The sequence below is a fragment of the Aulonocara stuartgranti genome, assembly GCF_965226115.1.
Source record: "Aulonocara stuartgranti genome assembly, chromosome: 13".
Classification (NCBI taxonomy): Eukaryota; Metazoa; Chordata; class Actinopteri; order Cichliformes; family Cichlidae; genus Aulonocara; species Aulonocara stuartgranti.
Genome location: NC_138949.1, coordinates 20,916,745 through 20,933,308, shown reverse-complemented (window position 1 = coordinate 20,933,308; position 16,564 = coordinate 20,916,745). Strand labels below are relative to the sequence as shown.

Genomic DNA, 16,564 nt, shown 5'->3' with positions numbered 1-16,564 from the left:
GCCTCACCTCTTGAGAGATGGTAATGTGGGGGAAATTAAACATTTTTTCTGAGGAGCCAGCCCTCAAGACATTCAAATGAGGCAATACATTTCGATTCATATTTCAGGTGCAGTTTCTGGAGTGTTTAAGTGATGAGAGTAGCAATCAGAAGCAAAGAGCTGGACTCTCAAACTTGGCTGAAGTCACGGCTCTTGGTTCGCTTCAGTCTTGTGTGCCTGTGGAGAGCTGAGGCATCTCTCTGGTCTCTCAGCCCAGCACAGAACATTCATTATTAATCTACCAGTCTCTCCCTCCTTCTCGGCTCAGCCAATTACAGTTGGGCCCCTGCGACTGCTGCCTGTCTCATTTGACGCTGCGCTGGTTGGCTTTGATGTCTCTATCAACACGAAAGAGCCGGGCACCGAGTCTTAATAGAGCAGAAGGGGATTATGCGACTGCCAGCCCCCGGGGGTGGAACAATTTTTAAAATATATGTTTAATTCATACTTTATTTTATTATCAGGAGACTTTGGGCCAAGCTTTAGCCAGGGTCTTGCCACTTTCTGCACTGCTATCACAGCAACATGCTTGTTAATCCTATTACCCTTTCATTTGGGGAACCACACAAGCCTGCAAGCAGAGCAGGCTCGACTACCAGAGGCCTCGCACACCTCCCTCCTGGGCTGGCAGCCTTTCCTTCCTCTGCTCATTTCATATGGAGAACGCCTTTATTAACCAGCAGAAGCCACTCCACATGCAGCGCTGATACTCTGGTATGAAGTCGGGCTGCTTTGGCTCATAAATGTTAATGTTGTTATTAGGGTTCAGAGGTCAGTTTGCTTCTCAGAAAAATCTACTGGTACTTGGCAAAAATGTAAAAACCACGAAAGCGAGGTTGCACAAACTCCAATCTGCAGCAATGTTTCCAAATATAATCAACCAATTTCTGCTTTTTCTCACCACTACACTGCCATTAGATGCTCGCAGCTCCCTGGTTCCACTCAGTGTTATTTGTTTAAAGTGGGCTTTTCGCCATCAGTTGAACTTCTAACAACAATCGTTCCATCACTTCCCTAACTCAGGTCCCACTCGCTATTTGCAGCACTGACCTTTAAAGCAGGAAGTTACTGTTAACACAGCTCCAACGACAACCTGCTTTACAGCATTTTTTTCCCTCCCCCTTCTCACCAGGGACAGCGCTCTGCACTAAAGTCCCGTCTCACACATGCTAAAAATTTAGATTACAGGGTCTGGGTACCGTCATTTAAAATTACGACTTCATTTGACAGCAGCGGTGTCAAGTTAGAAGACCGCACTAGCCGCGACGCCCAATGACAAAAATTCACTTTGGAAATTCATTTTCATTCTGCATGATTTTCATTAACGGAAAACAGCAGCTCTATTACATAAAGCTGTGATGTAATTTTGTGAGCATGACTCAAAGCAGCGGGAAACCCCACGCAGAAGAATCTCAAAGCTGCTTTCATTATCAAAAAGAAAAAAAAAAAAAAGACAACATTGCATACATTTATTAGGGATGGACGCCAATTCTAATACATGCAAATTCACCATTGTCCTTGAAATGTAGTGTCAACATTATTGCAAACACTTGTCTCCCTGCTGTTTTGTGTATTATATTTTTATTATCTTAGGATAAAAAAAACATTAACAATTACATGGGATGCCTTGTTCTGCATAATTTAACATATACACAGTGGGAACAGGAATGGCAATGCTTTAGACATCATCACAGCCTCTTTATAACCCCCGCCCACCCCCAACCCACTGCCCGCATGCAGTTTGCACTGCACAAAGGCCAAAAGTCACGTGAGACAGCCTGCAAAGAGCACAAGAAGCATTCACAGTAAAGGAATATAGGAAGGAGGAGAGGATGGAGGGTGGGGGAGAGTAAAAGATGAGAGGAGAAGAGAGGGAGTGAAACAAAGTGACTGCAGCACTGGCCTTGGTTTAGACAGGAGAAGAGCAGCATAGTCCTCGTATATCATTCTAGCTTCTCCCACACTTCAACTCCCATCTCCTGATTGTGGTACTCTTTCCATTGTCTTTGACACGAAAAAGTTTGTTATATATGCATGTATATATGTATATACATATATGTATGTATATATATATAAACACAGTTTTATAGCTACAGCACCTTTTCCCATGGGGCAACAGTGTCAATACCTCGCACATGGTTCATGGTCGTGCCAGAGAGAGAAAAAAACAAAACAAAACAATATATTGGTCAGGATATTTCATCTTTTTTCCCCCTAAAATTGGCATTTGACATGATGATATTCTATTGCCGTCTGGGGGAGGGAAGGGACAAAGGTTCTTCTTTTGAGTTTATATTCAAGTTTTCTCCTTTTTTTCTGCTGTATAATTTCTTCCTTTTTCTTGTTTAAAAAGAGTTCACACTTTTGTGATTTGTGTGTGCTGCTCTTCATCAAAAGGTTCATTTTCCGGATCTGAGTCAGTGGTGTCAGAGTATCGATAATGGTCTGGCTCATTGTCGCTAACGTCGGGGGTGACTGATGTTGAAGTACTAGCCTCGGAGTTCGGCTCCTCCACGGTTTTCGTAAAGTACAACTTCACCTGGAAACCAAGACGAGATGATCACAAACAAGTCTCGTCGCTGCTCTTTTCAGTTTAAAAATGCAAAGTGAACTGACAGCAGATATACGGTTATTCAACAGCAGAAAGATTACAGCACTTACTTTGAAGTTTGGTGAGAAGTAGCGGTTAGCTTTGTCTTTGTTGGCCTTGTCCAAGTCGTTCTTATTAAGTGTCAGGATGAGATAGTCCTTGTCCCTGTCGCTTTCTTTGCTGCTTTCCTTCTTCTCCTCCCTGTAGTTTTCTCTCCAGTTGTCCTTGCACTCGGCACTTTGCAGTTGGCCCAGTCCCGGTCGGCCTGGTCCAGGTCCCTGTCCCGGAAGACCCTGCCCTGGTGGCCCCTGCTGGCTCTCTAAACTGTTAACTGCCCCGTTCTCCATCTTGTCCCCACCCTCCTCTGGTCCAGGGATGAAGAAAGTGTTCACCCAAAAATGAAACATTTTGTCCTGGAGGGGGAGAGGTTACAACAGATTGAGTGAATGAAGTACTGAAAGGAAACTTTACAGGTTTTTGATTAGGTTTCTTTCCAAAATCAGTTGTTCTAGCTAAGGCTGATGGTCCATTTTTTACTGTCAACAAATTCAGAGAAAAGCCAGCCTTGCACTAGTCAGTTTAAGTATTTTTCAACTGCTGTGCACCCAGTACATTTCTTTCTACCAATGCACTATTCTACTCCTGTTTCAGAAGCGTTTGTTAAAAACTGCACCGAGCCATTTTAGGAAATTAGCGAGCATTTAACCAGTGTCGTTTTTAGCAAACACTACTAACAGGAGTAAACAGTGCATTTTTTGGGGTCTATTTTCAGCTGTGGGTTAATATAAATTTCAGTATTTATGGCAGCAGGACAGCGAATGAGGGATTTACCTCAAAATAAACTGGTTGCCCTGCTTGTGGTCCTGAAGGAACATGCCAATGGTGTGCCTAATTGATCTGTTTTTAATAGTTTTTGGGACAAAACTGGCCTGCAGCACAGAGACCCAAGATATTAAAAATACCACATTTTTGATTTTTGGTTTATTTGTGAGAACTGTGGCAATAAAACCGTAATTGCTGGCACCCTGCCAAGTGTGAAAATGCTTAGTCGTCTTATCGTTCTGTGACCTAGTCACTTTATGGCATACAGTGGCTGAAATAAGCTCCTAAATTAGACTGAGCAAATGAAGCCGCAATGAAATCTCCCAAACACAGACAACTAACCTTCTTCAACATCTTATTCTGTTTATGGAAGAACTCCACTTTGATGTCTCCGCAGACTGGGAGCGGCTGGGGAAATTCAAAAAACATATGCTTGTCCTCGCGCCGTGTGTGAGCGGGGTTCGATGTGTGAATCTTCACTTTCAGCTGGTACACCACAAACTGGGGATCTGGAAAAAGTGTTGACGTTGTACAGGGGTGAGGAGCACGATGGGTGAGATTTGTGAGAGGGGGAAGGGGGGAGTGGGAGAGAAGAGACAGAAAGCACAATAAGAGGAGTGAGCGACAGTGGAGGAGGGAGTAAATCAGGAGGGCGAGACAGGATACAAGTGTTATTACATGCGTTTGACAAAAGAAAATGGCACAGCACACCACCACCTCCCACCCACTGAGTAAGTGAAAAAAAAAGTGATAAAACATTATATTAAAATTAAGGAGGAGAAAGGGAAAGTTAACAGGCCACAAAATGTAACACCCAAATAGACCCAGAACCAGAGACACAGGACCCTATTCTGATAGACAGTCATTGGTTTGGTCTTGGACCAGCACAACACGTTGCATTTAGAAGAATTTTAACCCTTTCTTCTTCCTGTCAGGGTGGATGGTGGTGCTGGAGATGACTTCATGTGCCCCTAAGCTTTTCCTTTCCTGCTAAGCAACATGTCTACCTCAGACTGCTCCTGCCTTCTGGATCTCTGGGGCCATATAAAAACAAATGAGTGAAAAAATAATAATGGATGAAAGGCTCATTTACCCCAATGCCAATTCCCTTTCTTGAAGCCCTGAGGGGTCGGCTCGCTCCTGTTTTTAATGGTACTGTCCCCTTAGAGAGAAAGAAGGAGATTATCACAAACAGGGCCTGGCTGGCCTGTCAGGGGCTTGACAGCACAGCAGGTACAAAACACAAGAGCTCTACACAAATATTTACATCTACATAGCTTTTCTTAACAACAACATTCAATCCGTGGCTTCAAAGCAGAGTTGTGCATCTTACAAAAACGTTTGACAAGGCACCTAGTGTGCACATGAGAAACACAAAGAGGAAGAAACAAACGGGGAACTTTGAAATTGCTGAAAATCAAACGACCAAAATGCGTCAGTTTTCTTTGGTGGAAATAAAGAGAGAAGTGTTTGACATTGAGCAGTTTCTAGCAATTAAACTGGTTTCTATTTTATCACTGCAGTGAGCTAAGAACTAGAAAAGCTAGAAAAACAAACCGCAAAACAGAAAAAAAGTGATGCACATACAAAGACGTCAAACTCAGAATAGGGCCTTTTTAAGCAGAGGGTTAGCAGGGGAAAAAAAGAAGGAAGGATCGATACAGTCAGGGGTTTGCAGCACAGTCACGTGTTAGGGTAAAGAAGTCACAGACATGAAGGAAGGACAGGTTGCTTTTTCTGACCGACAGCTAAAAATGGACAAATTCAGATACGAGGAGAGCACAACATCGTATGACTCAGATGCATTTGAGCAGATAAGCAGAATTATTTCACTTTTTTAAACCCCCTCCTCAGGCTAAAACAGAGCACTATTTAAACACTAAAAAAAGGTTTTCTACATGCAGCTAAACACTCTGCATTCATGTGAACATGAAAAATGAAACGCAGGGAATGAAATTTAATTAAGAGTGACATTATTTGCTTAGAAATTTGGGGAAATCACTAAAGTTAGCACTGCAGTAAGCATTTGGTTTTGACGGCTGTTAAAAAAAAATAAATCAAACGGGTTGGACTGCTTGCGTTTGTCACTACGTCAACAGGGGAGAACAAGTGCAAATGTTGGCAGACATTTTACAGCCGTCATATCAATTAAACTCTGAGCAAACATGCAGTGATATGTAAATACTCATAACTGAGTGGCTGTTACCGTCAGTGACTTACTGAGTGCTGCGCTATTGTTTGCTAAAATTACTGCCATCTAAATTCCTCTCGACTTTAAGTTACTTCCTGGTTCGGCCTTAGGAAAACATGTAAAACCTGTGCTTATGTAGCTACTACTATAGGATGCGCTCTTCTCTATAGAAGGGCATGCTGTAGTTCTTCTCGATGGTGAGCATAGAAAACGAAATCCTATAAAAGTCTCTCACTAGAGAGGAGCCAAAAAAAATTTAAATTAATGGCTCGGCTTTGCAGTTTTCGGAGCTAATAAAAATCTTAAAAGGCTCCTGTGGAAAAAAAAATCTGAAATTTTTATTAAGACAACCAGTGGGGATCTGGTTCACCGGGATTTTCTGTGAGCAGCAACAAGCAGACTTGATCGATACAAAACCGCCCTTGTTAGTTAAATACAGCACGAAATTCAGCTGTACTCAACAAGGCTATTAAAAAAAAAATAAAAAAAAGAAACAGCAGAGGACAACTTGGCTCCACCACAGATGACCTGCAATGCCCTACGGTGCTACGCTGCAGTGTGTGGGTTAGCCCCACGGTGCACCATACATGCAAGGCCCTCGCTCTGTCTGAACAGCGGTATGCATGCCTACGCCCTAGATTGGAGTTGAAGTTGAACATGAGCGTGACTCACTGCAGGTGCCCCCGCTGAACATAGGGAGAGTCTCGAACACCATTTTGTGGAAGAGCAATGCCACCGGCTTGTACTCCAGCTGGTGCTTCAGTAGGTAGCTGTAGTAGTAGACGTAGCGACGCTGGCTCGGGATCGTTACTCCCTGCAAACAAAAGCAACAATGTTTAATCCAGGGGTGCCAAACATAAAGCCCAGGGGCTGGAATTGGCACGGAAAAGAGTCCACTCTGGCCCACTGGACGGCTTTGAAAAAAATTGAAAGGATGACATGAATTTGAGACTTTTAAGTGTATTTTATAAGTTTTATGGCTTTCCCCCCACAGCCAGTCATACTAAACCACTGTAAATAAGTAACAGATAAACAAATAACAGAAAGCTCCCAATCAGTCACTATCTACTATAGAAATGTATGATTTTAAAGTCGGATTACAGCGAAAAGAAAAAAGAAAATAAATATTTTTCATTTTATAATTACAGGACAGTCTTTTTCTTACATTTTAAGCTCAAAGCAGCATTTTTTAATCATGTAGTAAAACTGAGATGTGTTGATGAAACTACAGTACTATTACTTATGTTAAAATATCTCGCAGATTAAATGTGTAGTGAAACTATTTTAGACTGACAGAAAAGGGAGTTTCACTGGTTCGGCACACTTAAGTAGGCCGTATCTGCATGTGGCCCACAATGCAAAATGAATTTGACATCCGTGGTTTTGACGCAGATGAGGGACGCAGGATGCAACATGAGATCACCTTCGAGTTTATCCGTTTAATATGTATTACTTCTTAAAACAGAGCACTGGTGCCTGAAATTATGCTTCTGTTTTCTATGTGTGTTCAAATCTTTGTTTTCTATGTGTGTTCAAATCTTTGCAACCTTGATAATTATTAGTGAAAATCAACTCAGTCATCTTGTATGGTCTCCCTCTCTTTTTCTTAGCTTGAACATGAAATTTACTTTCAATTTGAAACCAATTAAGCAGGATGTGGCTCATCAGTCACTGCCCTGCTTGATGCAACTGCTCTAAAAAGTAATAAAGCCTTCGGAATTGAAAGCATTTGTTTCGTGATCTCACCTTCTTGTCCCTTGTCCTGACCTCCCCATAAAAGTCAAGTGCTTCTTGGGCCTCCTGAAATTTCCCACGATGGAGGAGATACGCGCAGATCATGACTCCGGTGCGGCCCTTCCCGGCCTTACAGTGAATGGCCGCCACGTGATTGTCATCCTCACTGAGCCACTGGTCCAGGTCTTCACAAAACGGCTTAATAAGCTCCAGCTGAGGAGGGTTATGGTCTTCGAAGGGGTACTGTGCAACTGAGGTGTGGCGGGATGCAAGCCCACGCAAAGTTGTGATGAGAGAGGGGGGGAGGGGGAGGGGGGGGGGGGGGGGAGACAGTGCAAACAGGTCAGCATAGACAAGGTGGGCAGGGAGATGCTGAGTATTTTGAGAGATCTGACGACCTTGTGCGTCATCAGGCCTTCAGCAGGGCTTTTATTTCTTAAAAACAGCATTTATAGAAAATGTGAAGCAGCCTACCTCTGCAGTTAAATTTGGCAGTATCGTAGTGTCTTTCTGCACAGCTGAAATGTCAAGAAAATCCCCCCCAGAAAACTCCAGTTAGCAATCACACAAGAGGAAGCTGGTAAGTAAACAAGGATGAGCTCAGATGCAAACAAAATGTAGAAACTTACAGGTTGTAGATTTTGTAGTGGTTTTTATGCTTTGAATCCAAAAACCTGTCCGCAGAAAAATAATAAAATCATTAGATCGATATGAGATCAAAGTGCTAGAGCAAAACGAATAAACTCATGTACTGCAGGATAAACTGCATGTTTGTTATATTACCCTTTACCGAGATCACACTTACCGTACTACATCATCTATATTGTTTCTGTACACGCCTTCAAGTCTCTCTGCTGGAAAGCCCATTGCAATGATATTTGGGTAAATATCTGTTCAAGCAGTCAAGGAAATGTACAATCTGCAGGAAATCAAGAGGGAGCTACTACCAAGGCTCCCAGCGTCAGAACTAAAGCTTTTAAAGGAAAGGACTGCTTAAAAGAATTTGCCATTACAGCACAACTTCAAGAATGCAGACATGAGTGAAAGGGTTGAGAAAAGTTTTAGTCCACGCCATTATAAGAGTGTGATTGTAGTTATGGATAGACAGGAGAATAGGGGAGGGGTGCTGGCCAGTATGTGCGTGCATGTTGTGACAGATGGCCTTGACAGTGAGAAGCAAGCAGTGACGGCAGGAGTAACCGTGCTCCTGCTTCAGCCAGGCCCACATGTGGGTGCATGAGTAGAGTCTCTGCTCCCTGACCGGCATGTATTTTTAGAACATAAAGTTATATTGGGATGATCGCAAATGTTCGACTTATCTAGTCTGAATTCAGCCAGAGACATTTGAATATCTGCGAGATTGCAAGCGGGAAACATGAAGTCACACATGTAAGGAAGAGGGAAAAAAAGTTAACTCAAAAAACAAATGCGCCGAGCTGCAAATTTGCAGGTGCAGAAAAAGGTGGTGTTTGTGTTTCAAATGGCTCCATATTTCCGCAAGAACGGTGAGGAAAATGTCGTGGCCAATTATATGGTGACATACATTCACTCTTAAAGGCGCACATCAGTGTCACATTGCACTGAAAAAGAATAATTTGGTTGGCATGCATGTCTTGAAGGCTCGGCTCCAACGCCTACCTGTAACTGAAGTCTGCTCGTCAGTCTAAGCTGTGGGATTTCACACTTTAACCACTGACTAAAGGGCAACCTTTTCTTACACTTCCTGTGCCACAACGTCAAAAATAGAAAGGCTGAATATTTCTAATTGGATGTGTTTCGTTTTGTCCCCCCCCCAGAGTCAAATCACTTTTTAAATGGTCAAAATAATTTGACACACGCATCTGACAGCTTTGGCGAGAAAGCACAGCCGGCAGCCTCTATACAGCCCTCAACTTTCCTGGTGTGTGCAGTGCACATACAAGAACCTGTGGATGTAAAAAGCCCACAAGGTCAACTCTTTTGATTCAGTCTGCATATACACAGCTCATTGTTCAATCAGCAGACCTACAAGTACAAAAAAAAGGTTTTCCACAAACCCGGGTCAACTGTACTATGGCAGACATTAATGCTGTTTCAGCCATTTTTGGGGGAAATTTTCAGCAAAACCCCATCAGAGGATTTCAGTAAGTGCCTGCACGCAACCCCATGCAACCAGGCTATGCACAACACAGGCCTCGTACATAAATTCAAGCCAGCCCTATAGCAAATCTTTGAGGTTATTTGCATACAGCCAAGCTACTTCCTTGAAACTCAGCACAGCCGCCTAAGCTGTATATCCTGTACTATAATAAACCTGTTGATTAAGGGCTCAAAAACCTAATTAGGAGATAAAAACTAGTTTTTAATGCTTTATAATGGGCTACTCTAACCCGTGGATCTACGGGCAAAGTGGGTCCAGTCAGACTTTAACTGATCTTTACAAACCTTCAGGGAGAACTTCAGTCCAGAGCATGGGGGTCTTGGTTTCTGCAGCTGGAAAGAGATTCATATGTTGGACCCCTGAAGGAAGCTCCAAGTAGGAGGAAAAAAAAATCTGATGCTTTAGACACGCCTTTTCTTAAAAGCCAGCCCTGCCTCAGCTCTATGCATATGCCAAATCCACAACTGAGAACGAGAGAGGGGGGGAGATAGGGAGAGTGGGACCCAGCAGGAGCTAAGGTGGGGAGGACAGGAAAGGAGGAGAGCAGAGGAAAAGGGGCAAGCAGAGGGAGGGAGAATTAGGAGTGGGAGTAGTAAAGAAAAAGAGCGAGAGGAGAGGTGGTGGATTGAGAGGGTAAGAGGGAGAGAGCACTCAGACAGCAATGATGATACAAGATCACTGGCAACTCTATTTTAAGGGCAATTCCCAGAACTGTGATACTGCATTACATAACTGCAGAAAGCCCATATTGTTTTTAGACATAGTGCCAAACATGATAAAAGGGATAATTCGAAAGGGCCCACATCCAAACAAGAGGTGGCTTCACACCAAAGAAAGATTCCACTTTTGAGTGGTGTACCCTATTCACACCTGCACAAAGCTGTAGAGGTATACCACAAGAGTCCTGCCACTGACAAGACATGACATTCGATTTACCACATTATAAAAGCAGGCGAGAAACATCAGATCAAATACTGTGAGACACGCCTTTCATCAGCATCTGCAGTCACACATACATCATAGCTGACAGCTCTGCCTGAAATCACTTCACTATGTTTCTATCTATAGTGTCAAGTCAAGGTAACTAGCACTCAGCTCTACATCTGCACTTTCAGAAAAGAAAGAACAAAAAACGCCACTCAGCAAGGTTTTCAAGTTGCTAACAATAACAAAAGTAAATTCGGTACATAAACACTCCAGGCCGCTCAACTCTTTGTATACTTTAAGGAACCAGATAGGGTTGGAACTTCCATTATTGATTAATCTGCAATTTCAGATTCCTACCCCCCACCCCCAGCACACACACACCACCCAATAATAATGTGGAAAAAGTCCCAAAGCCCAGGTGGGATTTTCAAACGTCTTAATTTCTTCTTACAGTAAACTGATTACATCAAGTTTTCACATTTGAGAAGCTGGCTTTGTATTGTTTTTAGTTTGCTTAGAAATGTATTTATGTTTTTATATATATATATATATATATATATATTTTTTTTTTAAACAATAGGATATGATCTGACAACTTAATTCCGCCATAAAACCAAAAATGTCAAACTCTGGGACTCAGAGGTGATCTCAACACAAAGGCATATTAATTGAAACTTTTACCATTAACCAACTTTAAGCACTGTAGCAAATTACATTTTGCATTTAGCTGCCCAAAGTCAACCACTTAAGTTGCTATTCTAGCTTACCACAAGCCAAATAAGCAAAAGTACCAACTTTAGAAGCGGGAATACTGCGCCAGTGAGGTCAGCTATTGTCAGTGTCAGTCCTGCTGTGAAGATTGAAATTTAATTTCTTTTAATATTTTAATAGCCATCTTAACAAAAGGGAAAGGAGTTTTATATCCATCAGTGAACGTTAAACCCATTAAGAAACACAGATAAGAGGGGCAAGAGTACTTTAGCCATTTGCTCGATTGTGTCAAAACAAACGAGAAACCCACCGAAAATTAAAAACCTGGGTAGCAAATCCAGATGTAAATAAAAGCCAAAGATACCCTAAAACAAATCCTAAACGCATCATATATGCTTACGAGAGGCACAGATTTAAAATGATAAATATGGCCAAATGACTAACAATTTCACAACCTTCACCCAGGTTCACCCAGGCTAAATGCCCTGTCACATTTAAACACAGAGACCAATGTCCAGCTTAACAGAGGTTTCCAGCTGTGATGTTAGTGTGGTATTCATACGTGCCGCTTTGACAGATCCACCATCTTTCAAACATGCTGGGTGACAGCAAAGCTGCGCTGTCGGACCAACTAGCAGCTAGCTACGATAAGTAGCAGGGGAGCCATCTACCTCACGTTACTCCACCGAACTGGTTCCAGTGCTCTTAACCAGTGCAGCTAGACCATGTTAGTGACCAGTGGCCCGAAAGCTTTACAAATTAAGAAGGATACATGTTAAGTCCAGGTCGAAACCATCCTCTTGGTATCTCCTTTTGTTCCGACTGACCATTTCTTTTATAATCGACGACATTGTAGCAGGTGACAGGAGTCTATATGGGGTAATCTAGTATTGGCGGTTTGGCCGATTATGTCGCAGTCACTGGGTCTGCTCTCGGTGGCTCACGGCTGAATTTTCCAGGTCCTGACAGAGAAGTGCTAGCCAGCAGTAGCGGTGGCTGTCGGTAGGATTAGAAAGGCTTCCTCTGGATCATAAAGACGGGCCTTGCTCTGCTCCTCCGCGGAGGCCCGACTTTCCCAATCCTGCAATTCGTTTTGCAAACACCCCCGGATAAAATACATGCAGGTGTCCTTAGAGGAAAATACTTCAGAATGCCGTGAAATGTCCAAGCTGAAGGCTCAATGGCAGCTGCCGCGATTGACAGCAAGAAGACAGAGAACTCACCGGTTCTCTAAACCCGTATCCAGTCACTAAGACGTAGCTAGCTCGCTAGCTAACTAGCTAGCTAGCACAGCTAGCTAGCAACAATAGCTAATGCTACCTCCTTTTTCGATCCAAATGCCCCCTAACGATTTAACATTGTCATCGACTGATTGCCAGGAACACATCTGAAAAAAAGTGACAGGCTCCACCTTCGATGTATAGAGACTATACAAAGTTCAGAAATGTGTACAGGCTGATTTGACAGTTCCGTCCCGTGAAATCATCTTCTTTTCTCGCTCCTCTAGCTCCAGCTGAACTCTCAGGCTCCCATCATGGCCTCCACAGAAGGAAAAAAAGAAGGTAGAGCAGGCTGGGATTTTAGAGTATGTATCACGCCGCCTTCATCGTTATAGTCCCACCCGCTTAATGAAACCTGACAAACGCACACGTCTCTAATATGCTTCTACTAATTACGAATACGCGCTGAAAAGCAAAATGCCTACACGAGTAATCGTTCTGACCCCGAAAAGCGAGATAATAGAATTATTTCGTGCTTGTGGCGGAAGGATAAAATGTGTTCGCTTACGACGCTCCCTTCTGTCAGTTATCACGTGTGATGTAATTAGGGAAGTTTCCAACATAATGTCACTTTTCGCGGTTTAAACTGTCATTTCGGGTATGGCAAGTATATCAGTGCAAACTGTCGACCACGAGTTTGCACTGCATTTGCTTTTACAGAGGAAATGCTTATGTGTTGACAATATCTCCATCGGTTCCTTTGTTTTTTCAGTCTTCTCAAAGCAAGTAATTTATACCCAGGTTAATTGCATGATCATGCACTTTGTCTGCAATGACGAACACCACCATAAATAAATAAATAAATAAATAAATAAATGAACAGGATTAAATCTGCATGATATAATTGCGGACATAATAAAGACAGGTGTGCGCAAACTGTGAAGTTAAATTCACAGTTAAATTTAGGGTGCATCCTTCACAATATCGTGTAGAGTAGTTATTTATTGTATTTAGAGTTAGAGATGAAACGATCGATCAATAATCCATAGTAAGGAGGGAAATCCAGCCAGGATTTTCTGCTGGTTCCGCTTGCTAAAATGTCACATACAGGCCTATTTACTGGGTTGTTATTCTCAATCAGGGACGTGCAGAGGGGGGGGGGGGGGCTAGAGGGGCTTGAGCACCCGCCCCTTTCCTGATGAGTGCCCAAAGTGCCCTTTTGTTGAGGCAACTTTTAAATTTTATTTATTTATTTATTTATTTATTTATTTATTTATTTATTTATTTTATGTGTGTGTGCGTGCGGAGTCCTGTCTGTGCCCCTCAACAATAATATTTAACTATTAATCATAGTTTTGCTAAATAAAAGGATCTGGCTTGCATCAGTCACATGATCACATTTAACCAATGATCGCCCTCGACGGCAGAACGCGCTGGTTACGAGCCGGGAACGAGCTCACAAAGAGCACGCGCATTTTTTGCGGTCCGGAGCTGTAGGAGAAACACAAGTTAACTCAGAGACACAGACTGATGCGACAAAACCAGTAAGTAGGTGTACAGCGTACACTGTAGTGTGTAGCACCCAGGAGTATTAGCTTATTACGTACACGTTGGTAAGCTGTCTTGTTGCAACTGACTAACTGAAACAAACGAGCGTGCTGTGTGTGCAACAGCGCGACAAACATTACCTGTCCTTTTATTAACTGCACAAGTAGTGCTGGTCATAGCTGCTGGCTACCTGTGTAAGGCTGTCATGGGTCTGTAGCTCTGTCACCGTTTTAGGGAACATATTTAGTTTTAAAGTAAGTTTCTGGGCATTTCCTGCCATTCTGGAGGGATTATATTTCACTAAAAAACGATCTAATATGCATGTCCACATAATAATTATTATAATTATAATATATTAAAAAACACACGCTGTATTTTAAAGAACATACATTAAGAAGCAGATTATATTAGATTTATATTTTAAATAAGACAAAAGTTGGATTTTACAGCAGTAAAATGATTGTATCTCTACAGTTTAAAAATGTAATAAGCTTTGCCCTGCACAGAGTGGATAGTGAAACAAATGGAATCATCATAAATACATTATTTCATATTTATTACTCCCCCCTCCTCATTGCTTTATTATTGTAGCTCTAGTAATAAATAATAATGTAAGGATGCCCATAGTATATACAGTATTCTGAAGAAGGTCTAAAATGTCACTGTGTGTGCATGTGTGTGTTTTATTTAGCTGGATTTAAAAAAATATTACTCATGATATAACATTGTGCAGACATGGCTGGTAAGGACATGAGGAGGAAACAGTAGGAGCTGTGTGAGGCTACTAAAGGCAGTGCTATAACATTTTTCTGTCATCATTTTATTTTAGATTAAGTGCTGGAGTTGTTAGGTGTGGATAATTAGATTATAGTTTATTGCAATAGCAAGTTGTGCCTTGTTCTCAGATAGACAGCAAGTGGAGAGTGATATATGAAATGATGGGAAGGAAGGAAGAAGAGAAGCAAAGAGTGATTCACAGGCAGAGCCGAGTTTATGTCACAGTTTTTCGTTGCCTTATGGTTCCAAGCGCTGTCACCAATCTTTGCATTTTGTTATTATCTCATGACACTTGTTTAATCAGCTACCATCTCTCCTGTGGACTTTTTAATGTCTACAGTCTCAGATCAACACAGCCCTGCCCTTCCCATATTAGATTCTTGATGAATGTGTATTGTTGTTATTCAGCATGGTTCAATGTGCCCCTTTTTAACTTTGAGCACCCACCCCTTTAAACCTCTCTGCACGTCCCTGTTCTCAATAATGGCTTTGAACAAACAAACAAAATCAAGTTGTCATCTGGGACATTCCGCGCTTGTGTGTGTGTGTGTGTGTGTGTGTGTGTGTGTGTGTGTGTGTGTGTGTGTGTGTGTGTGTGTGTGTGAAAATACAGTCAGACGACTAATGAACAACAAAAACAGCAGCTCAATATGCGATGTATTTCATTCATACCAACAGAAGGCACCTTACCTCACTGTGTTTTAAATTTCATGAAAGCTAGAGACAGTTAAATGGATTCTTTGGTCACAGAATGCAACACCCATAAAATGATCACTTAATGTAAGACTGTATGTCAACATCAGTCAGCATCTGGAAACAAGGAGGCTGGGCTTAGTCCATGTAACCTGACAGCTGTGCAGCTGATAGTCATTTTAAATTAGCAGCCTTGCAATGCGGAACATCTGAGTGGGAATGTGACTTCTGCTCTTAGAGTAGTGCATCCGATTTGGAGTGTTACTGCAGCCTGTATTTAGGAATATGCAGGTCTGTAGGACACCGGAGATTTACATGTGGTCATTTCTCAGTGACATGACATGCTAGAGTAGTTGGGAGATTTTATAAAGTAGTGAGGGTACAGTTCAGCAGATTTAAATGGGTTTACCTGGAACATCGCAGATTAAATGATCTGATCCCATGTAAGGCTAATTAGGAATCTCCTTCTTACAGCGAAGACTAGTTCTCCCCACTGAAGAGCACTTATCTTGTAGCGCTGTAAGCCCTCACAGCTTAATGAGAAGCGAAATGAATCAGTCCTCCAACTTCGCTCAACCATCTCTTAAGTGTAATTTGAAAGCGTCTCATGTTCTCCTTAATCTGTTATAGAAGATCTAGTTAGCAGAGTCAATCCAGAGCCAAAACCTGAGCTCTCTTAATGCACAAAGTGACAGTGTGACTGTTGTTAGTCCGGTTTATTCCTATAAAAAGAACAGCTGGAAGTTTTAGGATAACATGCAGGGATAATTGACTGTCTTTGTGTCCATCTCAGTAAGTAAATACAATATGCTGTCACTGAGTTTAGCTGTTAAGTCGGAAACCAAAACTCGATTGTGCCCTTTTACACACATTTACGTTTTTTTCTCGCCTCTCCACATTTCTGCCAGCAGATGGCGGCATTGCACTTTTGGCTTCGCAGCTCCGGCCGCACCTGGTACCGGACTTTTTTATACCCCCTCACCCCACCCCCAATCCGTTAAATGGAGTTATCCGGCAGACCTTTAACCTTATACAGCACTGATAAACATGCACTCTGTACAGACAGAAGAGGTAAGTATTGTTGCACAACCAGGGCCACACAGTCACAGTCGGGCCAGAGGTACTGCAGAAAACATTTAAATCATCTTGTTCAAAGTACATATCATCTCTGT

The 16,564-nt window shown here is 42.3% G+C and overlaps 1 protein-coding gene across 2 annotated transcripts; it reads right to left on the bottom strand.

The window, feature by feature from the left end:
* Nucleotides 1–1,494: 1,494 nt before the first annotated feature.
* Nucleotides 1,495–12,729, bottom strand: LOC309720284 (phosphatidylinositol 3,4,5-trisphosphate 3-phosphatase and dual-specificity protein phosphatase PTEN). Of its 2 annotated transcripts, XM_082557039.1 has the most exons (10): nucleotides 11,927–12,729; nucleotides 8,182–8,266; nucleotides 8,006–8,050; nucleotides 7,851–7,894; nucleotides 7,389–7,627; nucleotides 6,315–6,456; nucleotides 4,545–4,613; nucleotides 3,794–3,960; nucleotides 2,701–3,042; nucleotides 1,495–2,578 (listed from the first exon to the last, which is right to left on the bottom strand). In XM_082557039.1, exons 1-10 carry the CDS (start codon nucleotides 12,003–12,005, stop codon nucleotides 2,396–2,398), a joined length of 1,395 nt encoding a protein of 464 aa, XP_082413165.1. In that variant the 5' UTR covers nucleotides 12,006–12,729; the 3' UTR covers nucleotides 1,495–2,395. The 2 variants fall into 2 exon arrangements, with proteins under 2 accessions (XP_082413165.1, XP_082413166.1); XM_082557040.1 differs by lacking the exon at nucleotides 4,545–4,613.
* Between the last annotated feature and the right edge of the window lie 3,835 nt (nucleotides 12,730–16,564).